Source organism: Colletotrichum siamense (genome assembly GCF_013390195.1).
Source record: "Colletotrichum siamense strain Cg363 chromosome Unknown KSG_Cg363_contig07, whole genome shotgun sequence".
Lineage (NCBI taxonomy): Eukaryota > Fungi > Ascomycota > Sordariomycetes > Glomerellales > Glomerellaceae > Colletotrichum > Colletotrichum siamense.
The window spans coordinates 4,346,747-4,369,937 of record NW_023501020.1 but is presented as its reverse complement, the minus strand read 5'-3'; the positions used below and the strand labels follow the sequence as shown (position 1 = coordinate 4,369,937).

Sequence of the window (23,191 nt, the reverse complement as noted above, 5' to 3'; positions counted from 1 at the left end):
CCGGCACTAATAGTAGAACACGGCTGTCGCAGTTACCTGCAGGGCGACTTCCCGCTCCCAAATTGTCGCGTCATCGGGATGGAGGACTTCAAACTTGGTTTGGTCGGGTCTGATGCTTGACTTGGTCTTGAGACGGCGATGGGACTTGGTCTTCATCACACCCGGTGGTGCGCTTTGCAGAGCACAGTCGGCGCCTTCTCGAGAGATATGGTTAGCAATTCACGCAAACATTAAAATAAAGCATGGAGAAAAGTAATCTTTGTTAGGTGAGGTGTTGCCAATTGGGCTGTGCATGTTGGCGGCTCCTGAGGGGGAAAGACGTTGGGAGCAACAGAATGGTTGCAATCGAAAAGAAGCGCGTCGCATTCATCTCAGAACAGATGGACAGAGTTATTAGGGACTCGATGACTGACAGAAATATGAATACTTCGAGCAGGCAAAAACAAAGAGGACGCAGAGGACGCGGCCACCGGCTCGGCCATGCAAGGCTCTTTTGTTTGCGGATGCAGGCTTTTTTTTTAAAAAAAAAAAAAAAAAAAATCCTGCTAGACTGCCTGATGCCGCCACCTTGGCACTGAGGACGGCCATTTGCCGCCCTGCGGAATACACAAGGCATTCTGTAGCTGAGAGTCAAGGCTTGCTGTCGGTCGTGTCCAAGAGAGAGTTAAGCAACTGACACGAAGCTCCCCAATCTACTGGAACCAGATGCGTGTGGTACTGCGTAGGTCCACGGGCGGCCGCACCTGAATCCAAAATTGCTGGGTCACCATACTACCTGTCTTCTTTCGGGACTTGTCGGCTGTGCGGCAAAGTACTGAAGAAGATGGGAAAATTCGATATGTATTACTTGCTCTTAAAATGCACGCTACACAATGTGTCCCTCGCAATCCTGGCTCCAAGCACAAAAAGCAATGGTCCTCCCAGCCCTGCCACTCCCATGGATGGTCAAACAGCCTCACTAATGGCTGTTCTCTGTCTTCTTGTCGTCACTCCCCGGGCCAGTCTCGGAGTTTGTCGTTGCTGTTGTTGTTGTCGTTGTCGTTTCTGTGGTCTCCTCGTGCTGAGAGCCTGTCAGCGAGTTTGTTGTAAACGTTGTATCGCGAAACAAAACATACGGGTTGAATAGAGATTTCGGTCGTGACAGTGATGCCGGATAATCCGGACAAGAATCCTCCTCCGCTGTGCTGGTGCTCCGATTCATCCGCAGCGTTCTCTTCGACGTTGGTGGTCCAGCAGCGCGACCGCTCCTCCGCGCGCGTGGCCTCGTTCTCGGGGGTGGTGGACATGATGGGCGGAACTCGCAGGTCGCTAGCTGATTCTGTCAATGCAGCTGCTCGTACGTTGTGGCGGAGTCTGGTCTCACGGATTCTGCTGGTCAACTGATGAGTGCGATTCGGCAAGGACACGTCGGTCAAGTCCACAGTCTTCCCGTCTGTTCAATGATACGTAGGTCGGTAAGGTAGGTATCTGTAGTGTCGAGGATGATGTTGGCAGGTTTTTCAACAAGCGCGGCTTCTCCACGGGAGCTTGATCGGCAACGGTTTTTGGCCCCGGCCCGTCAATACCCTTGCAGATCGAGCACGCAGCGACCACGGCGAGGTTCGTGTCTGGCCGTTGGAAAGGGAGAAGCCGCTTTCAGAAATTCCCACCCGGCTCCATTGCCAAGTTAGCGAAATGAGTTTCCAGTCTCAACCCCTGATCAGCAGCAGAGAACCCCCGCAAGTTGTCTCGTTACCATCCACTCAGACACACTGGAGCTGCGGGCGGATTTGATCCCAGCCAACATTTCCCAACGGTCGACGTGCGGCACCAGAATTTGCGGAGTTGAGGCTCCGCCGCAGCTGTTTGTGTGTTTGTGGTTGGCCGATGTCGAAATGGGGCTCTCACTTCCCACTTCCGGGCCCAGAGCCATGGAAGGGTGGGTGTCCAATGACAGCGGGGCGCCCTGTCTTCAAGTCTTGGAACCAACCGCCGGAGATGATTTTTTCTCACCGAACGAAGCCAGGCTCGAGACGGGAACAGTTCCGAATCTCCGGCCAGAGCCAGGGCATCCTGTGAGGTTCCGCAACCTCCCGACTAGCTTCGACATCCTTGCTGCTGAAAGCCGCCCGTGGTTTTCATCTTAATTACGTGTGCTCGCCACGAGAAACTGCCGCAGTGCATCCGTAGATTATAGATTACATATATCTCACCTGAAACAAATTTATCCTCATTCCTATTTGAGAAGCCGAAGCAACCTGGCTTGGCGCCGCGCCATCATCTCCAGCTACTTATTACAAAGGTTTGCTTCAAGTTTGCTTGCGTCGCATCCCGTCAGACATCTCGCACTTTGATACCAGAGTTTGCCGAGAGCGGCTAGTCCCCTTGGGTACTTGACAGTGGGAATGGGTAGGGGTCGTTGGATGAGAGTAAATGAGTTCTGACCAACAAGACACCGCCGACGGCAAAATAGACTTTACAATTACATGACCGAAAGCTTCACCGCTACATGGCATCAAGTCGTCCTCGTCGCCGCTTCCCCTGGCTGAGCCGCAGTTGCCATGTTTTCTTTGCGATTGACTGCCACCCTGTTATTGAAACGGGACTTGAGTATGTGAATGCAGCGCAATGCCAATTGCTTGTTTCCTGGAGTCCATTTGCAGGCGAGCAACTGATTGAGGCAGCTCCTGTCAGCCCACTCCGTGGCGAGGACCATAACTACTTCATCCCAGTGAAGATGGATCGCACGCATGAGTGACTGGTCAGCGTCGCAATCATCCCACTTCCACTTGAAGTACATGGCGGCACCAGCGCGTACCAGCTCGGACACCACGTCGGCTGGAGGCGCACTGTATACCCTGCCAGCCAGTGCCCATCCACGACCAATGGATGTGCCGGCTTTCAGAAGAAGAACTGCAGTATTTGTTCTTTGGGGGGCGATTGCCAGCTCAAAGGGTATGAGGTTAGGAAAGGCATCGTAGCCGTCTTGAGAGCTGCCCACTGCGGCGCCATTATTCACATTCGCGCCATGGTCTAACAAAATCTAAACCACATCGTTGGCGCCAGACATGGCAGCGGCATGAAGTAGATTGATTCTGGCATTCCAAAGCGCTCGATTAACATGGGTCCTCGCTCTTTGGCTTTGTTGCATGTTGAAACATGATAGTGGTTCCAATTCCGCAGTATACATTTCCGCAGCGACAAAGACTTCTAGACTTTCCGCCAGGTATCGGCTTCTCGATTTCAGCGTAGTAAGAACTACTTGTCGGATATGGGCGGTTGCGCCTTCCAACCCGGCGGTGCCACTGGAATCAATGAGGCAAAGGACAAGGGGTGGCAGCATGTAGGAGAAGAATAACTTCCTCTGCAAGACGGATCCAGAGAGTGCTTGGAGGCTGCGGCATGTCCGCATGGTTGATATCAAGTTCGTAGGTTGAAGGCTATCCAGGACATTTTCGATCAGTTCAGGCGGCATTTGCTCAAGGGATGTTCTGATGCTATCAATAACTGTTTTAGGATATCGCGAGCTCAAACACAAGTGATAATGGTAGAAGATGGACCAGGCATTATGGCGACAACTCCTGGACTGTCGATAGCAACCTCCAGAACGGTGAGAGAGGAGGAATGGGAGCGGGGGAACTCCGTTTATCTAGCCCAAATTACCAGCACATGACATACTTGCGTTACACAACGCCATGATGTAGAAAGCAACACATTTCTGCCGTAAGTTTTGAAGACAACAATGCAGACTGGCCATTGTATGTCTTGGCTGTCTCGGAACGAGGGTAAATTGGAAAGCCTCGTTCTTGGAACCAGACACTAGTTGTGCTGTGCAACAGTGCTGGGCGAATATCGAGAAACAGACATACAGCTTTATGCCACCTAAGGGATGATCAGATTGCCGACGAGCAGCAGTAAACAGCTGTCAAAGTGCTGACACCACGGTTTTCCGCAAAGAGCTGAAGTTTTGGGCATGTCTTGGTCTGAAGAAGTAAGTAGCAGCAGCAGAGATCAACCTTTGAAAGTCCGCCGTCTCTCTTGAAACCTTCCAGGGCTGTTAATGCTTTCCTTTTCCTTTTTCTTCTCTTTTCGGGCCTAGGTCTGTTTGCTTGCCAGCACACCTGCCGTCTCTGAAAATTCGTCAGGGAGGTAAGGTAGGCTTGGATATGGCCCCACAATTTCAAGATCATCTCCCGCTGCGGTGGTATCGATTCTTTCATCTGCGATCTAAAATACGCCAAAGTCGTCGTCACAAAAGTGCCTCATATCCAATTTCCAGGCTTTGGGACTGTACCGGCCGCGTTTTGGTACCGTCAATTGCCACCAAAAATTCCACAGCACGCGCCGCTCTGTATGTGGGAGCAGCGGCATTGGCAACATTATTCGTAAACCCCAGTCCTCGGCAAGCCAACAGCCTTTCTTCTTCCTACACGACGTCGCCTATCAAGCCGAGTTCGAGCTTGCCCGCCAATTTCATTTTCGCCAGGCGACTTTGGAACGCCGTACCTCAAACCCCCACTTCCCAATCGGTTATCACCAAGGCACTTCGTACAATGTCATTCAGCCTGCCATTGCGCAACGAGAGAGCAAAACAAGACTCGGGAATTCCGTCTTCCAGGGCTTGTAAAGAACCGGGAAAAATTGACCACTCAGCGAAAGTTAAGAAAGCATGGGTCACCCGAAGAAAGAATCAAGCAGCCAGAAAAGCCAACGCACAGGCTACTTTGACGACTTCTCAGTTACAGTGTAAGTTCTACCATGCTAAATGAGTAGATTGCTAACTTTGGATAGCTGAACAAATTCGAAGCATGGGGGAAAGCGACAAAAAGGCCGACAGCACGGCGTCCGATATTCAAGAACGGGCTCGCCTGATGGTCACATTCAATGTCCGGGAGATCATGTCAAGGATCCAAGCCCGATACAACAGCAACAGTGAAGCAGAGCAGCCTCCCCAGATCTTTGGACAAGAATCAGAGATAAAAGTGCGTCTTCGTTTCATACTAGGTGCAACGCAATTGACACAGGCAGTTCCCAGCGGAAATAACCCAAGATCGAGTCGGTGAGCGCCGCAGAGGCTCTCAAACTCTGTGGGATATTCTCAATCGAGGGGTCGACGTCATCGACTCCATCGCCTCTCATCGCATCGTCTTTGCTGACGGAGCTCATAACATTCAGCTCTACACCGTTATCAAAGGAAAGCACCTGTACGGAACCGGTTGGAAGACGGAGCTGGAACTGAGTTGGATCGCCCTGTCTGAGGTTACTGCGTACTGGGCTTCATTCCCTGGAGGACGCGATGGCGCTATAAATTCAATCAGCCCCATTCTCCTGAAGAAGCGAGTTCTCATGGTTCTTGGCCATCGCAAGAGACGCTACGGCCGGCTTGAGCTCAAAGTGCTGTACCAAGGGGTGGCTCCAAATCCCATTTGGGTGGAGGATTGGAAGGTCCAAGTTGGTCAGGAAATGGACGCACGCACTGTGGATGACTACTGGAAGGCCATCGCCGTACAGCCTGGACCGTACGGTTTGCAAGAAGTTGTGGAGGAAACAACGCTGGAGCTCAATATTCAACCAGACTGGCCGATGACCATGGGGTCTTTATAAGGTGGAGGGTTCAAGGGCATCTGTGCGTCTTGTCTTCGCATATGCCGGGCAAGCAATTCAGAAGCACGATTTTGGCGGACCTTGTAAAGCATCACACGACATCGGCTGCTCAAAGGTCGACTTTGCTCGCTTGCCTCCCCATCAATAGCATTGCCTCTCCGTAGCAATGCAGAAAAAGCTCACAGGGCTCGGCTCAAGAGCATTCATACTTGGTCATCCTAGGAGTGCACCGTCTTATTGCGGAAAAAAAATTCGATTGCTCTATTCGTAATGCGCACGCATCTGGCGTCATCGACCCCATTGACAGATCCTCCAGACCTTGTGCCGGCGTGGCACTCATGAAAAAGCTGTCACTATAATAGGTCAGTTCGGGTGTCGAGGAAACTGGCCTTACAAGCAGGTGTGACTCACTCCCAACAAATTTCAAGCGCGTATCTTTGAAGCGACTCATTCCACTCGGCTGGATGGAGATTGGCAGACTCTGCACAACTGCCGACAGACGCTTGCTAGCCCGTGCCGCAGGTGCTCAGTTCAGTTTGCGCTCGCCGGCCAGTATGGCGACCATACGAGCGGCACTGGAGAAGACTTCCAAGGCGCTGGCGAAAGCCGGCTCGGTGTCCTGCAGGAAGTCGCTGTCGATGCTGGCTTTAGCGACCATGCGCGCGAGTTTTACCAGCTTCTCGGTAGCTTGATCCATTGCCATCACTGTCAATATGTCAGAAGACTTGCTTGAGAAGGGGTGGTTGCCTTACAAGAGCGCATCGTTGAGTCAGATGCTTGGGAGGAAGGGCTCGGAGGAGCGTCGTCGACAGCCGCGGTGGATGCGACAGGGTCGTCCTTGTCCTTGTTTTTGGACTGCTTGTTGGTACCGCGATCCATCGTCAGCTTTCAGGTTTGCTGCAGCTGTTGTTGAGAGATGTCTTCGGAGTGACTCTGGTGTTGAAAGCAGCAGAAAGCGTGATAGTCAGCTGTCGCAGAATGGCGGAAGAGAAGTCGTTGGATCCAGGTTGCTGGTAATACAGGAGTGGGTTCAAGGCATTGGTGAGAGCTGGTTTCCATAGCCTAGGGTCCCGTCTGCACAGTTACCACTTCAGCCCTCCGAGTCTGATCGGAGGAGACACCCCGCTCCAATCAAATCTTGTACTGTGGAAGAAGTTAGCACCTCGATGCAGGGCGTCATGGTACCTCGTGCTTTCATAGTATGAAGTTCCAAAAGAAACCTACTTGGTTCTATTCTGAAAGAACTCCCTCCTGGTTTGATCACACAATGAGACAGAACTCACAGATATATCACTCATTTGCATGATGTCTTCCTTATCCTGACGTATTGATATTGAAATTAGCCATTTTATCGCCATGCCAAAGTTATTTCCTAATCATTCAAGCGGAATTTGGGGATTTACTTTTAAGCTTACCATTCGTGTTCCTTTGGGAATAATCGGAATGCTCGTTTGACATGGGTGCTAAACATGACAGGCCCGCGGATTCCACGGTATGTGTCACCTTCCCAATGCAAAGCCGGCGAGTCTAAGCCGATTCCAACTCAAAAATAGCCGCGACACGTTAGGCGAGGATCGGCGACTGCTGCTACACTTTCACTCCTCGGCAGCAATACATCGCACTCCCCATGGGGCGAACCCCCCAGACCTAGTAAGTGTTCTGTTTTCAACAGCCAAACATGTTCTTCTGGCAGACGGGTGTACGCGTGATGCCCGCAGAATGCCCGCCGAATACGGTGCTACGTCAGACAATCTGTTTGTTTTTGTAGTCAGACTCACGGAGTTTCCATTCAGCGATTGTAACTACTAGGTGGGGTTTGTGCTGCTATTATGAACTATGTTGAGTAGAATTTCTTGGAACTCGGTTCATTTTCTCTTTCATCTATTATCGTCTGCTAGTCATCAAAGTCCGACGCTCTGCCGTATCTTCGTAGATCATTCAAAGTCGTTGTGCCAAAGTCAAAGTCTTTAAATTGCTCCTCCAGTGTGCGGTGGGCGGGACGTGGTTTTCTCAGCTGGTCGTCAAGTTCGTGGGCCTCGGCCATTTGCACCGTGAGAGTCCCTTCCGTACTTGGGTCAGAGTCCTTGACATTCTTGTCGGACTTTTGCCCGGAACGTTCTCTAGTTCGATGGAAGCTAAACAAAGGACGGAGTGTTGGTAGGCAGCAACATATCACCGCACTTGAATAAATGGTCAATAGGTTCCACCCACGTTGGCAATTGAGCTTGTACACATACCAGTATGCCTCCAGACCGGTCCAGATCATAAGATCGACTGTCCCCCAAGTCGGATCTCTAAAGTCGAATGTTGTGACTTTGACTAGACGGATAATGGTTATAAAACAATTGCTAACCCCTATTATTAGAAGCCGTGTAGAAGAGCCAACGTAAAGTTACGCGCTGAGCCAGACAGGACTTACAAGCCGCCAAACACAAAGGACATCAATAAAAGCATCTTCTTGTACCACGACATCCGCAATTGTGCCGCATAAGGCATCGGAAGAATGATAAGAATGAAATCGGTGATGATACTGCCGACCGCTATGCTGATGTAGAGTTTCGAAATATCGATGCAGTTTTTGTGGTTTGTCCAGAAATTCGAGACGGGATTGCAGGCCAGAATCAGCGGTAGTGTCTGACATAACCTTGTCAGCGGGCTTCCTACTCATCGCTAGCCAGCCACTCCAATTGAATTCGCTAAAGGGTGTGTCCTTGAGAGTTCGTGAGCAATGCAACATTGTTACTTACAGCGTAGATTGCCCAAGCCATGATGAAGGCCATCAAGCCGTATAAGTAGTATCGCGCGTTAAAGAGCCCAAATATTCGATGGTATAATACCACGAGAGATAGCCTCGCAGTCGCCAGTCCAAACGGATACAAGATCTCGTTGGCGAATATTGTTTGGTAGAAGTAGACAATGTTCATCGGATCCTCCTCCTGGACCACGACTTCGTGTCTGCCGAGACCGAACCGTAGCCAAAGCATCGTCCCGGTGAACACACCAGCGATGAATACCTGTGACTCTTTGGTTAGTTATGTTCCAATTGAAGCCATTCAAGTCATCCCATCACAGGAAAGCAGCGTGAGGTTTCGACCTCAGCGGACCGAGAGGTCTTCGTCGGGCAGAAGAACCTACCAGGCTTGCTATAGCCAGCCAATCATCCCACGTAAACCTCCTTCCCGACACCCTTGCCGCAGCTAATCTCGCCAACACGGAGATAATTGACAAAAGGAAGAACGTCAGATGTATTGCATAGACCTCATCCGCTCGACTCTCGGCTCTGAGGGCCGAATCCTCCTCCGGGGTCATGGAAGGCATGCCTCAGCCGCGTCCAGTGACCGATAGAGGCAATTGGATGGCTGGGTAATCCGGTCACCATGAGGGACGCTGTTGGATTTCAGTTTCGATGAACGAGCGAATGGACGATAGGTAGGGGAGCACTAGAAAACCTCTGGAAGAACTCCTCGTAGTTTTAACACATGGAAACGTCGGTCTGAAACGGCTTTCCGGTGGTCTTTGCTGGTTTACATGAGCAGAGTTTGGTCAAGGCATTACCTTCCAACAAAAATGGAACTTTCCATCCGAGTCTATCCCAGAAAGGTATGTCATAACAGTGCCCACGATTCATGAACCGACTTACCCCAAGAAATCATTTGACGGGGTTAGGATTATACATGCATTTCAGGGTATCCGGCAATGTTAAGGCAGACACACGCGTTCCAAGCCACGGTATTTTAACTCGCGAGCCACTCGCAATATTCGTTTCTCGTCATAGCTCTCTTCCCGGCGGGAAGGTTCCAACGGAGGACGACTAACAAAGGATTACCCCTGTCAATGCTGAGGGGTTGACTTGAAGGTTGCTGACTTCAGAATTTTGTTTTATCAATGATGCGCGCACCAGCCCTACTTCACGATTCATTCGAATAATAATCCACTAGGATTGAGAGGATGCCGTGAGAAATCATGGCACGGAACGGAGAAACTATTCGATTTTACGCTTCTACGGTCAACCAGGGATGACCTTTGAGACTAATTCTGAGACTCGCTTCGGTGCGACCAACCAAATTGGTTGTCAAATTCGGCAAACATTTCGCTTCGAGCGACAACCTAGATAGGAAAGTGACCAGCGAAATTCACATAGCTGTAGCCTTGTGAAAGGACAGTACAAATGCAATGGTGTCTGCTAACACTTCATCACTCTCAGTTGTCGTGAGGAACCTAGAAATCGAAAACGCGCGAAAGATTGATTGCATTACGAGAGCTTATCATTGTTAAGGCCTCCACGGGTCAGCTCTACATCGTCCAGTTTATTACCCCGCACCGGCATTGTCTCGTCTGACACGCAACCATAGGCTACGCTACAGGTAGAAGATCTCAATACTCCGCAACACTCGCCTACGTGAGGCAAACATCAGCGTTCCGCAAGTGACTTTTACTACATCATATACATATTCTGCAACGCAGACTTTGAATCGAAATAGCCACATGTAAGACAAGATTATGCGGTAGTCAGAGCCGCAGCCTTTCGCATTTTAATTACCTTATTGGCCATGGATTTCAAGCAGCTCCCATGCCTCAGCAATCACTCGAAGCAATGAGAAACTGCAACTGGCCGTCTTTGTCATTCTTACATGATGCCAAGAGGTGGTGCAGTCTACTTGTTGGGAGGTGATGATTCCTAGTGGCAGCAGCAGTAGCAACATGCAGAACCTAGTCCCTGGTTATATGAATTGATTCGATGGCCTTTAGAATTCGTCGATCGCAGCGAATCAATAACTGCATTGCCTTTTTCTCTTCCTTTGATAGACTCGGGAATTGCAATGGGTTGTTAAGTTACCAATCTTCCCCACAATTGAGAGATCCTCACCCCAGATGCGTGTGCGCCAAGTGCAAGTACCAACAGCAAATGGTGGTTCGAAACCCCGCACTCCAGGAACATCGGCTCGAGCGTCGGCAAACCCCCGGTCCAAACTCGGCTACAAAAAGGCGCTGGATTCTCATGTCTCTCATCCTGCACACAGTCATGAAGATTGGAATGTGGAATACAAACGATCGCGATAATCAGATGTCGGCAATTAAGTTTGAAGGATGGCTAGGCCTGGGTCCGGACTCTGCGAAGGGAAAGATGGAATGGGGTTCTTTTGAACCAAAGGCTTGGACCGAAGATGACATCGATATTCAAATATCCCACTGCGGAATTTGTGGATCTGACTTGCACACACTCCGTTCTGGCTGGGGCAAGACTGACTATCGTAAGTCGTCTGCGTCTTTGAAACAGCAGAGAACATCCTCTTCTAACTTTCTTCCAGCATGTTGTGTCGGTCATGAAATTGTTGGGAAAGCCGTTCGTGTTGGCTCGAATGTGCGCCACATTCGTCTTGGTGATCGCGTTGGGGTTGGTGCCCAGGCCCGGAGTTGTCTCCGAACCGATTGCCCAGACTGTTCTCGCGGAGAGGAGAATGCCTGCGTTCGAGAACGTGTCGACACCTATGGGTCTATCTACCCAAATGGCGAAGGGAAGTCTATGGGTGGTTATGCGGACTATAACCGCACCAACGGCCGCTTCGTATTCAAGATTCCCGATGGCCTGCCATCTGAGGCGGCAGCACCAATGCTATGTGGCGGTATTACAGTCTACGCACCTTTGAAAAACCACGGATGCGGTCCCGGAAAGACGGTGGGTATCATCGGGCTTGGCGGATTAGGGCACTTTGGAGTCCTTTTTGCCAAAGCTATGGGCGCCGACCGAGTGGTAGCAATCTCAAGGCGACGATCGAAAAAAGGCGATGCACTCGCGCTCGGAGCGGACGAGTATATCGCGACTCTTGACGATGAGAAATGGGCCAGGAAAAACAGGAGAACTTTGGACCTTTTGATTTGCACAGTCTCAAATTCTGATATGCCTCTTCAGCAATATCTGAGCTTGTTGAAATGGGGAGGATCGTTCATTCAAGTCGGGTAAGTCTACTTCGAATGCACGCGATAGGGTGAAAAAGTGACATTTGGCTACCTTTAACTAATACGTACTTTTCAGATCTCCTGACGGAGGGAAGCTGCCCGAAATCAGTGCCTTTACACTCATCATGAACAACATTCAGGTCGGCGGCAGCAACATTGGGTCTGTGAGTCAAATCCAAGAAATGCTAGAGTTTGCTGTGAGGCAAAACGTCAAGCCTTGGATCCAGACGAGATCCATGAACGATGCCAACCAAGCAATAGTGGACATGGAGGATGGAAAAGCGCGATACAGATATGTGCTGGTCAACGAAAGGCATTCCGGAGTTTCAGTTGCCTGATGTTCCTGAGACTTGCCAAGATGAAGATCTGCTTCTCAGTCCTCAAGCCTAAAGGTCAGGTCCGCGGCGAAAAGAGCTTCAGCCAATGCATGTTTGACAACATGATCGGCTTTCAACAACAACATTAAGAAATGTATATAGACTCATTCGTAAGGGTAAGAAAGACAATTTCCGTCACTTTTTCAAAACGCTCCGCGCACAGAATCCGTGGTTCAACGTCGTTCATGCGTTCTCGTCGTCTGGCGCTGGCTGCACAGTTGGTGTATCGACGTTTCCTCTGTCATATTTCTTGGACCTAAACGAGCCTGTTTTGGTAGTGGGGAATCTACAACTGCGTCTTTCTTTCTTTCCTTCTAACTTTTCTTCTTCGCAGTTTGCCGCCTGGAGGCGCACCTTGTTGACTGCCGTATGACTCTCTACACCGGAGAAGCATGGCAGGCTTATCGCCGTCTGCTTCAACACTATATGACTCCTAAGGTCCTATACGAAGTAGTCTTCCCGAACATTTATACAACCTTTACCCGACTGTTAGATCTATGGGCATTGAATGTGACATTGCTCCTATAAAGCTCTCCAGGGTTGGAAGTCACATCTTCTGTGCAGCCCTTAACGCTGTCTTCGATCCACGGTGGAAAGAGCACTTATTCCACCAATTGGAAAACTCTTCACAATAAATGACGAGCATAAATAATAATTTAATGAGACTACTGTCAAATAAGATTTCATCTTGTTTCTGCTGGCATTAACTGATCTAGCATTTGAGGCTATATTGGAAGCAGCAGAAAATGTCATAGGAGTGACCTTCAGCGGTTCTCCCGATATTGCCTGGTGGTTGATCGGCCTGAAGCCCAGCGTGCAGCAAATGAGAAGGGTAAGAGATACCTTTCGCAGGACTCAAATACTGGAGGCTGCCAAACGATTTCGGACATAAGAGATGAATGCCAGCAACGTGGCGAGAGAGCAAGAAAGACAGCTGGTGTATTATTGTTAGACTATAAAAGACTTAGCTGTCGATCATCTAGTCACTTAAACAAACGTTGACAATAGAGAAGGCTTTAGCCTTTATTATTACTGGCCATGACACAACAAGTACTATTTTCTGTTGGGGCGTAAGTTTCTTGCAGATGATTCAGCATGTTAAAGCAGACTTCAAGCTCATCTACGTCTAAATCTCAGTCTTTAGCTATTGCTGAGAACTGTCTGCCCTCCTATAGGGAAATCACATATCTTGGCATTTTATATCTAGATGCTATTATTAAGGAAATTTCACGCCTTTATATACTGCTATCATATAAGATCTGCAATACAATAGAGACAATAGAGCTTATTAATCAACATGCTACTTTTAATTATTATAACTATATTATGTCTTTCTATTGCTTATTCTATATAGATAAAGAGAAGGAATTAACTGCCTTAGTTAAACTTCTAAACATATATTAACTTTTAACAGCAAGGGCTTACTGGGGCCTCCTTCCACATGACCTATTTCAATTGTGCTTATAATAAAACGTTAGAAAAATAGAAGGGCTAAGTAGTGTTGCAAACTCCTGTTCTAGTGCTCTGTTATTCTCCCGCCCGCAAGGCCTCCCCACCCTTCTTTCTTCCACAACTACATCTTCTGCTTTCAGTCAGGCAACAAGTGGCCAGCCTATCGTCACAACAAATACAACAGCTGAAGAGGGGACCTCAGGCACTCACCTCCCCTCATCATCAGATGTCAAAGTGTTTGCTCGTTGATTTTGATTTTCGGTCTTGAAGTCACTACGCTCAGGTTTCGCGACCCCTTGCAAAGACACCACATTGGCGAAGTGGTCGCGCCTCGCGGCTAGCCACCTTGCCTACCGGGTATTGCCATCGTCATCATAAGGAAACCCCTCCGACGCCAGTCGCCGCGACACCTGCGCACCTGAAATTTTTGTCTTCACACCATCGTCAAACGCGCCAAGATGAGTGGCAGGAGGACGCCCGCCGGAAGCAATCGTCGTCGGACCGTGGAGCGTTTTCACCCATACCAATCACCTGCTTCGGCTCGGACGAACCGTGAACCCTCGAGACCACCTTCTACGCCTCGCCGCCGCCTCTTCCAATCGACTTCATTAACATCATCATCAAGCCTGACGCCTCGACAGCGACGCGCGGCAGAAGCAGATGCGTACCTTGCTGATTTTCTCGTTGGAAGTAAGTATCCATCCATCTTTCCCTTAGCTTTACTAGAGGCCCAAGTTCCAATTTCTCTGCTGACACGCATAGCAGCTCCAGAAGAGGGCCATCCCGAGCTGGCGGATTACGATCATTTCTTCGCTATATCCGGCCCGTCAGCATCAGAAAGCTGTCATGAAACCTCGGCAGCCCACAGCCCTTCTTCTAGAGCCCCAGCATCGTCAGCCACGGTTCGCCGATATCACTCGGCTACCTGGTCTATTCGTTCTCGTGAAGAGTACATCACCAAATCAATGGCAGACAGGATTCAAAGGTTTACGCGATTCATCTTCCATCCAGCCTCGGTGCGGATCACACGCACTCCCGGCGATGGCATCATAGAGCATGGCGTCCCTCAGGCGGAGACCAGTCTGTACAACGGCATTGATGTGGCTCTACAGGGACGATGGGTCATCACCGAGGACAAAGTGTTGAGAGTAACCAGGTTTTTGAGAACGTTGACAAATGGGTGCGATGTGGAATGTTTAACGAGGGACGTAGGTGTTGGTGGGGAGGAACTTGGAGACGAGGTTTGAGTACGTTAGTTAGGTCATGCCCGCGTAGTCGCGAAACACATGAGGTGCACCCATAATGCAACGTGCCTGGCTCACTGTGCATGTCATGCTGGGCCCGAGACATGTGAGGCACATCTGTGCCGAAGCAGAAGCTTCTTGACACGGGCTGGAACCTGTCGAAGCTGGAATCAAACGGACCGCTGAAGATTCCCGGCGGAAACCGCGTCAGCGAATGGTTCTTACCAGCCAGATATGTCAACCGGTGAGTGCGTTGCTGCATTGCCAAGGGTACATGCATGCAAGGCCCGGGCGTGGTGTCGGTGACTGCGGCAATCTCGGTATGCCGCCTTGACTGATTGAGGTGACAGATAGACAGGCCGGCTGGAGGTGAAGATGGCTGGTCGCGGAGGGCATTTATTCTTCGCGTCGCTGTATTCGCGTCGGTTTGCGCTGCTTTAATCACAATCCGAGCATTCCGCAGAACTGCACCGGCTATGATGGCAGGGAAATCGCACTTGGACACTGCGCGTCGCGGGTTGTGTGGTGGGCATTTACAGTGTGTACACTACCTTACCTTACCTTACCTTACCTTACCATCCCGTCATTGTCTGCTTCGCACGCAGCGTCTGCCAGAAAACCGGACTGACCCACGTGCACCTAGAACGCAACATGCCTGGGATCCGCGTCTGCCTCGGCGATACCAGCGACTCCGGACATCAAGGGCAATTTGGGCGGCGTGTACTTCTAAGCCGCGCTCAAAGAAGATGTTGCAGCTGGTGGTGCGTCTCCGCCGGCGTTGGCCCGGGCTAGTCACTATCGAGGCTCGGAAAACCCGCCGCTTGATGAGGCGCCGGCTCTCCTGGAGGATCATGTACGGCTGGGCAATGAAGGTTGTCGGCGGCGGCTTGGGGGTTGAGTACGTCGGTGTCGGGGATTCTCTTCCATAGGATAGGTAGTGAGGTAGGCAGGCAATTAGGTACCTACCTAAGGTACCTACCTACCTACCTACGTCCAGTGTCTAAGGTACCTACTTCCATTGCATGGTGCGTGGGTCGGTCCCCTGAAGACGGCCTAAAGCGAATCGTCTTCCTCTACCTTACACCACCAAGTGTACCACCACCGCCGCTACCCTTTCGCTCTGCATCCCCACTCGGCCCAGCTTCCGTCACCTCAAATGCATCGCCTCTCTGCTCTGTATCCGTACCATCTTCTCCTTCCGCTTCTGCATCTAGCCGTGTCTTGGGCGCAACCCCTTCCCGCTGAACAGACGCATTGTTCGAAGCCGAACTAGCGTCGGCGTCAGAAACAACTGGGCTAGAGGGGCCACCAGAGCCAGTCGGGCTTGATGGGCTGCCAAATCCAGTCGTAAAACGAGCCCTCTTTGGCGGTCGGCGAGGTGGCGTCTCAAGGGGACGAAGAGGGCTCGGCTCCTGGGCCTCGAGCCCGGCAGCGGCTCTGGACCGGCGAGGCCGCCGTGGCGGAGTCTGGAAAAGGCGGCGCAGAGTTCCCGGCGTCTGCTCTTCAGTTGTCGGGATGGTCGGGGTTGCGGGCAGCGCGGGCAGCGGGGTGGATGGTCCAGGTCCAGGTCCAGGTCCAGATCCAGGTGCCGTTTCAGTCGAGCGCGCAGGCGTGAGAACGGTTTCGTCCTCGGCCCGAGTGCCGGAGGTGGGCTTGGTGGGTGTGTCCTGCCCGTCGTCCATTGCGCAAATAGGGCAAATGGCACAATGTCTCTTTGCTTCGTGTTTGGTCTCTGCTCGTGCTCGGCCGACTCTGCAGAGTGATGCAACTTTCGTCGACCATTGGGCGGGCGGGATTAATCATCGCGAGGGGGATGAGCTCCGCGAATGCCGATCCATATCCGATGCAACCTTGCCCCACACGCGTTTCTCCCGCCGCGCCATCCTGCGCGCCATCCGCGTCTGCGGGAATTAGTAGGGTGATTAAATAATCGGCAACTTCAACATGTGGCTTTGATTGCACCGAGCACGAGGCATTGGACTGCGTTGATGTCATGTTTGCGCGCGAAGCAAGACGGCAAAGGGGGCGGGGAGGTACAGATAACTAAGTTTCATTTATCGTCCCATTCATTGCCGTTGTCTTCCACCGCCAATTACAGTCATTCTAACACTGATCTTGTCCGTCAAAGCAAAGTAAATAAAGCCCGTCCACCACTTTTTGAATACTTCCTACATAGTCGAAAGAGTCGGCCAACCGAATGTAAACCCATCCTCATTGGTGAAGACGGTGTCATCGACAGTAATCTCTTTACCATTTCTGGTGGGCAGGAAGACGTGTCCGTCGAAAACATCCTTCAAGCATACTGTCTCTAGTTGCTGGCATTGCTGGAAAAGCTCCACAGCATTGATTACCAGATCCTCCTTGAGAGGATGTGTCTCACGAAGATCATCAATCTCATCGAGGAGTCTGTCGTCGAAAAGACCTGGACGGGGATAGACTTTGGGAACAGTGGTCAGAGCAAGATATCGCATATTGTTGAATTGCTTGAATATGGGGATGAGCGTCTAATTCTGTTAGTTTCGACTATCTCGGCGGAACTTCAGTACTCACTGAGACTCTGGTGTTCTTCAGCTCGCCATCAACGAGAAGCTTCGAGACTTGAGGGAAGAGTTCGAAAATTTCCTCAACGTCTTCAGTCGTCCAATTGTCCTGCTTGAGCTCGAGGACCTCTAGCTGCAATTTCGTCGAGGCGCCTTGCAGTCCAGACGTCTTCTTGGGAGATGTCTTGACGGTGACACTGAGCACACGTAAATTGATGAAAGTGCTGGGGACGAAGTTCATGGTAGATGTGTTGCCAAAGGTCAAGATTCGGATGGATGCTAAGACGATGTTCTTGTTGAGAAGTTCCTTGCGAAGAGGGCCTGATAGAGTCTTGTTGCCGTAGCAGAGTCTGAGTGAGAGCTCCTCGAGGTTAATCATCTTGTGCAGAACGGTTGCCAACAGAGCAGGGGCTGCTGCAGGACAGGGACCACTGGCGGAGTCAAGAAAGTCCCAGCGGGATGCAGGTCTGTTGGGGCCGTCGGATGAAAGAGAGAAATGTCTGCAAATATCAGAATCCATGTATGAGGGTAGAAGGTGAGGGTAGCGACTCACTGGACGGCAGACAGGATGGTAGGGTTCTTCTCGATGACCTGAAGGCTGTCAAAAAGCCTGTCCTCGTTGACCCACTTTCTCATCCGCCGGAAGATGTAGGGAATCGTCAACGAGCGAAGCTGTTTATTGACACGGGAGAGAGCTTTGCGCGCCTGGCAGAGGTTGGTGATTTCGAGGACAAGCTCATTGGGGAGTTTGATGAAGTAGTTGGTTGAAGATTGAGGATCCTTGCTGGCGCGATCGCACAGCGACGCCTGCAGCGACTCCATGTCGGCGCTCGGTGTTTCGATCAAGCTGGCAAGAGAGCGTAACGGATCCGGGTAGACGGGCATACAGGCTTTTGGCCATACAAGCTTGGGGGTTGGGTGGCCACGTTGGGAATTCTTGGGAATTTGGACAACCTCGATGGAAGGGAGGAGGAAAAGGGCGAGTTGCTCACCTGCATAGGTGGATATTGTACTTCCGGAATCTGAATGGGGAGATGACCTGGGAAGGGCAATAAAGGAAGGAAGGTGCAATGCATCCTGGGTACCTCTCCTCACCTTCCTTGCCTTTACCAGCTTCCCACAGAGAAGGCGCAAGATCAGAAACCATATAAGCACGTAGCACTTGCCAGATCCATATTAATGAAAAGCATTCATGTGAATTAGCTAGAAACTGGGTAATTTATCAGTGGCTGTTACGTCCCAGTTCTTGTCATACAGAAAATTGTTGTGATTTAGGCTTTGGATGAAGTAACTAATAAGGCAAACAATAAGGCAAACAAGAAAGGTCTGCAGTCTCGCCCTAGTATTCTAATGCATACTCCAATCGCATGCTGCCCCTTTGTAAAGCCTCCATACAAGTCCTAGGCCAACTGCAGAACTTTCACTTCCTGGGTCGCACTAGGATATGTTTCGTTGGGTTTGGTAGAATCTGCAGCGTTGAAAGTCAGTAGGATGTCTTTGAGCATTGCAGCTAAGCAATGCATCATGACACATTATAGAAAATGATTTACATACATATTGACCTGAGTGAAAATCTGGATATCTTTCACTCGCTCCATCTTCTGGCCGAATTTCGTATTTAGCCAGGAGTTTGATGAGAAACATTTTTGCAATGGAGCATCCAGCCCATCGGCCAGGGCACATGTGGGAGGCATAACCAAAGTTGACATCGTCCCTGGTTGCTGTGCCCCAGTCATACTTGTTGGCGCCAAGACCATTAGACATCTGTTGCCGCAGCTCGTGGTATCGCCGCCCGTTCCATTTGGCTGGGTTGTCGAAACCGGGGTTGGACAAATGTGCTGCCGTCATGACAACTTCGAAAATTGTCCCCGCAGGAAGAACAACTCCATTCGGAAGCGTTTGCGTCTTGTGAATCTTTTTCATGAGGTTGGCTATCCACGTCAGTCAGCACGTCCCTGCGCAAATCCACCCCATGTCGTGCCTTACATGCAGCCGTCGGGTGGTGTTTGTGTGTCTCTTTGCAAAAGCTGTCCAGCAACGACAGCCTCCTGAGACTATCCCGTGTAAAGTGCCAGATATCCACCTGTTCTCCCAAAACTTGGTTTGCCTCCTCGAGCACAAGTTTAGTGTAGTCAGGACGGAACGCAAACTCATACACAATCTGCGTCGTCGACGGTCCCGGAGAAAACACGAAGGTGAAAGCAAAGCCGATTAAGACGTTGGTGAGGTACTTGTAGTCACGCCTTTTTTCTTCGGGTGCCATGCGAACCAATTCTTCCAGCCAATCGTTGTTGACTGAACTCATGTCCAAGCCTTGCTCCAAGGCTTGGGCACACTGCTCGAAGAGGGGGGTGAAGAAAGCTGTCACCCTCTCCAGCTGAGCATTGACCTTACGAACATCACTTGAAAACGCCGCGGTAATTCGAGCTATGATGGGTCGCTGAGCCTTGAGAGCCTTCATGACGGGAATGAGTGTTGCTGAATAGCTTTCAAAAATGTCCACCACCTCGGGACTGAAGTTGTTGCCAAGGATGACCCGCCATATTACATGAGAATATACGTGTAAGATTTGCGGCTGCATGATAACAGGCCTGCTGTCTATATTGGTGGCATTGTTAGCAAACACCTTCGCTGTCATGTTGCACAAGGCACCACAGGCTAGCCGCCACACCTACCACCGTGAGAGTAGTCGAAGCCCTCACTGAGAACGCTCGCGATTCCCTCATCTAAAGCCTCGGAGATGACCTCCAGGTGTTTATCTTTCGATTCAAAGCACATTGTCAGCTCATCATCTTATCTCATACCTGGACGCCTCCACCTACCAAAACCCGGCATGCGGGAAGCTAGATAACGATACAGATATGGCTCTTCGAAAGGGGCACCATGCAAATCGCAGAGAAAGAACTTAATTCGTTAGCTATCACCCATCCTGTATGATGACACTGATCACGTCATACCTCTTTGCGAGCGGGTGCAACTTCTTCATCCTTCTTCTTGCATATCGCCAACCAATGTTCGGGTGCCAAGAGCACCAAATCTGACCCTGCAGCTGGTGAGCCTAGGACAATTGACATTCAGTCATGGGTTAATTGAATACCATCCAAAGCTGTGACTCGAAACACGCCGCTCTTTGCCTGTTTGAAACCTTTCTCGATGATCTCGACGCCATGCGCAGCGAAGTCCTGCCTGCTTGCAAACCAAGACTTTGAGCTTGTGATCTTTGGGATTCCGCGATCTGAAGCCATGCATCTGAACAATATCGGGCTTAAAATGGCGAGAATCAACACGGTCGCGAGTGCTGAGCTGTTTCTCAGCCAACTCACCAATTGAGGGGGAGATTGAATGGGGAAAGCGGTGGAGTTCATGACGGAAAAATCGTTTGCCTATGGCAGAAGCACACAAGGTCTCAAACAAGTTGAAGTTGGAAATCGAAAATCGACGGATTTCCGGAGGCGAATTGTGCTAAAATCCGCGGATATTCTGGACTCTTTCACATGGGCTACATATATATAAATACCGGTACGTGCGGCTCGTGGCACGGTTGAACGGCTGAACAGTAGCTTTGCCAGAGATTCGGTCTTAACTTCTGAAATAAGACACGGATCGCGAGTGCGGAGAAATGGGGGAGCAAAATTGGGATGTAACAGCCTTCAGATATCGAAATGTGGCTATTTTCAGATGACGGTTGGCAGACTTGACTGTGGAAACGTGCATCTCTTTGTTGCTTCGGTTGCCCCCCGGGTTCCGTCGTAAACCTTCGTGATCGTATCCGCTACTTCCGACCGGACAGCTCCAACGAAACCGAGACTTTCGGCTCAAGCTCCCGGCTCCGGGCTTGAGGCTCTTGAGTCGGGCTGAAAAGCTAAACATACGACCATTGTTACTCACAACGATTCAAACATCTTCAACTAGACAATCTTGCTTTACAAACTAGGACCCAAAAGGGCAGATGCTGGGAAAGCCTAGATCGCCACGGCCGCCTTCGCTGTCTCGGACGTCTCAGAACCATCATATGCAAGACATCCTGAGGGTTGGTGTGACACGATGCCGACTGTCTTCTGGCATGGCAAAAATGAGCCTTGATGAGTGATATGCAACCGGGGCTCCGTGATGTCTCGTTGAACCTCGCCTGCTTCGTCCATGTTGGCGGGCTGAACATGTTTCAAGTTCTTTTCCAGAGTGCCCTGTCCTGAGTGCTCCAGTATATAAGGCCAACGGTCTGCTATCGGGTGGGTGCTGTATCATGCATTTCTGTCTTTTATCCCGAGTCCATTACTCTGTTCGTTTTGTGCGATAGCCTAATTTCACAAGTTTCATACCGACCCCGGCCACTCTCCAAAATGGTTATGTCAACAAAAGACTTCTCTCCCAGGCAGGAGGACACGCGATTCTGGTGGGAAGAGCTCTCCCATCCTCTTCTGTCTCTCATGCAGAGTGCCGGATACTCTGCTGAGGCTCAGGAACAGTATGCTGAGTTCGTCCAACAACTTGTCATCCCGTCACTGGGACCTCGTCCAAACATCACGAAGTCCGGCGCTCGTCTGCCTCATTTCGACAGCTTCTGTTCTGACGACTTCTCTCCCGCAGAGCTCAGCTGGAACGTTGGGCTGAAGAGGTCCAAGATCCGAGTTGGCTCTGAGCCGATCGGGCCCTTGGCCGGTACGGCAAAGGACCCTTTCAATCAAGATGAGCCCGAGGTAGTCATGTCGCGCGTTCTGCGTCATGCTGCCGAGAATAGCCCTGTCGATGGAGAACTTTGGGAGTTCTTCAAGAAGCACCTGCATGTCGACGCGAAACATGCTGATAAGATTGTCTCCAAAATGGACAACAATGAGCATATGACAACAAATACCATCTCGTTTGACCTTGAAGGCGAACACCCTGTGCCCAAGGTTTACTTTTATCCCATCCCAATTTCCCTGCTTCAGGAGAATCACGCCGGCGAAATCATCACCGATGTCATTGGTCAGCTGCCGCTCAATCTCATGCCTGCTTTCGACTACATTCGCAACTTTGTCTACCACTACAAGCATGAACGCAACAACCAAAATATTCTGCGCTTGGAATTAATTGCATTTGATGCGCTGCGCCCGATTGATGCGCGATTCAAGGTGTACCTGCGCACCAAAGAGACTTGTCTCGCCCGGGTGGAGGAAGTGTACACCCTTGGACATACTCTCAAGGGTTCCGAAATTGATGCCGGTGTGGATTTGGTCCGGCTATTCTATCTCCATGTACTCGGTTTATCTGCCCCCGAAGAAGACCTACCTCGCAGCATGCATCGCACGGCAGGCATCATCTTCAACATGGAATTGAAGCACAACTCAACTGCACCAGTACCAAAAGTGTACATTCCCGTTCGACACTACGGCGGAACTGATCTTCGAATCGCGCAGTCACTAGGCAGTTTTTTCCGAGCAATTGGGCTGAAAGCGTTGGCAGACACATACGTCGACGCAGTGCAAAAGGCTTTGTAAGTAGTTTTGTCCTACTCGGATTGTTTTGAGCTTCAAGCTAATATTCTTTGCAGCCCTAAGCAGGACTTCTCCAACACAATTGGAAGGCACTCTTACGTTGGCTTGTCATACACGAAAGATGGGCCGTACGTGACTTTGTACTATAACACAATGACGTTCTCGGCGGGCAATGAGCGGGATGACAGAGGCAAACTCGTTGGGCCCGCAGCGTGGAAGCAGCGACATTTGCTAGACTGAAAACTCTATTTAAGCTTAAAAGCACTCTTTAGTGGATTCACGAACTGCACATCTGTATGGGCGAAGTTAAACCATCCGATGTCGTCACGTGTAGGGTGGAAGTTTATCATCATGCACAATGTGAAAAATTAGAACCTCGATAACATTCGCTGGCTGTGACTGAAGACTCTGACTTCTCGGATCTTTATGTTGTGATCATTGTAGTATTACAAACGCCGTGGACCGCTTAGTCACTGTTCACGTCGAGACGCATATTTGTATAGGTATTTTCCCATGCCACTGAAGCTCTAGCCCACTCCCGAACCCGCGAAACCAGTGATAGA

General features: G+C 50.5%; 8 protein-coding genes across 8 annotated transcripts; 3 read left to right on the top strand and 5 right to left on the bottom strand.

The window, feature by feature from the left end:
* Window positions 1–958: 958 nt before the first annotated feature.
* On the bottom strand, window positions 959–1,286 carry CGCS363_v011492 (uncharacterized protein; the record flags this gene model as incomplete). Its single annotated transcript, XM_036643341.1, has 2 exons — window positions 959–1,060; window positions 1,116–1,286. 2 exons carry the CDS (start codon window positions 1,284–1,286, stop codon window positions 959–961), a joined length of 273 nt encoding a protein of 90 aa, XP_036492043.1.
* A 3,362-nt stretch (window positions 1,287–4,648) lies between these two features.
* On the top strand, window positions 4,649–5,583 carry CGCS363_v011491 (uncharacterized protein; the record flags this gene model as incomplete). The annotated part of the gene is made up of 3 exons (XM_036643340.1): window positions 4,649–4,725; window positions 4,787–4,961; window positions 5,008–5,583. The coding sequence occupies 3 exons, from the start codon at window positions 4,649–4,651 to the stop codon at window positions 5,581–5,583; spliced, it is 828 nt and encodes a 275-aa protein (XP_036491434.1).
* Window positions 5,584–6,109: 526 nt separating this feature from the next.
* Window positions 6,110–6,462, bottom strand: CGCS363_v011490 (uncharacterized protein; the record flags this gene model as incomplete). Its single annotated transcript, XM_036643339.1, has 2 exons — window positions 6,110–6,288; window positions 6,336–6,462. 2 exons carry the CDS (start codon window positions 6,460–6,462, stop codon window positions 6,110–6,112), a joined length of 306 nt encoding a protein of 101 aa, XP_036491435.1.
* Window positions 6,463–7,477: 1,015 nt separating this feature from the next.
* CGCS363_v011489 (uncharacterized protein) lies at window positions 7,478–8,892 on the bottom strand (the record flags this gene model as incomplete). The annotated part of the gene is made up of 4 exons (XM_036643338.1): window positions 7,478–7,703; window positions 8,003–8,217; window positions 8,331–8,597; window positions 8,719–8,892. 4 exons carry the CDS (start codon window positions 8,890–8,892, stop codon window positions 7,478–7,480), a joined length of 882 nt encoding a protein of 293 aa, XP_036492110.1.
* Window positions 8,893–10,606: 1,714 nt separating this feature from the next.
* Window positions 10,607–11,879, top strand: ADH7-0 (NADP-dependent alcohol dehydrogenase 7; the record flags this gene model as incomplete). The annotated part of the gene is made up of 3 exons (XM_036643337.1): window positions 10,607–10,835; window positions 10,893–11,541; window positions 11,618–11,879. The coding sequence occupies 3 exons, from the start codon at window positions 10,607–10,609 to the stop codon at window positions 11,877–11,879; spliced, it is 1,140 nt and encodes a 379-aa protein (XP_036491735.1).
* Window positions 11,880–15,687: 3,808 nt separating this feature from the next.
* CGCS363_v011487 (uncharacterized protein) lies at window positions 15,688–16,296 on the bottom strand (the record flags this gene model as incomplete). Its single annotated transcript, XM_036643336.1, has 1 exon — window positions 15,688–16,296. The coding sequence occupies one exon, from the start codon at window positions 16,294–16,296 to the stop codon at window positions 15,688–15,690; it is 609 nt and encodes a 202-aa protein (XP_036492109.1).
* A 486-nt stretch (window positions 16,297–16,782) lies between these two features.
* Window positions 16,783–20,399, bottom strand: BOA4-0 (Cytochrome P450 monooxygenase BOA4; the record flags this gene model as incomplete). The annotated part of the gene is made up of 9 exons (XM_036643335.1): window positions 16,783–17,118; window positions 17,165–17,654; window positions 17,708–18,146; window positions 18,852–19,085; window positions 19,141–19,752; window positions 19,830–19,913; window positions 19,977–20,058; window positions 20,112–20,197; window positions 20,252–20,399. 9 exons carry the CDS (start codon window positions 20,397–20,399, stop codon window positions 16,783–16,785), a joined length of 2,511 nt encoding a protein of 836 aa, XP_036492108.1.
* Window positions 20,400–21,494: 1,095 nt separating this feature from the next.
* etpPT (7-dimethylallyltryptophan synthase) lies at window positions 21,495–22,868 on the top strand (the record flags this gene model as incomplete). The annotated part of the gene is made up of 2 exons (XM_036643334.1): window positions 21,495–22,627; window positions 22,685–22,868. 2 exons carry the CDS (start codon window positions 21,495–21,497, stop codon window positions 22,866–22,868), a joined length of 1,317 nt encoding a protein of 438 aa, XP_036492107.1.
* Window positions 22,869–23,191: the final 323 nt, after the last annotated feature.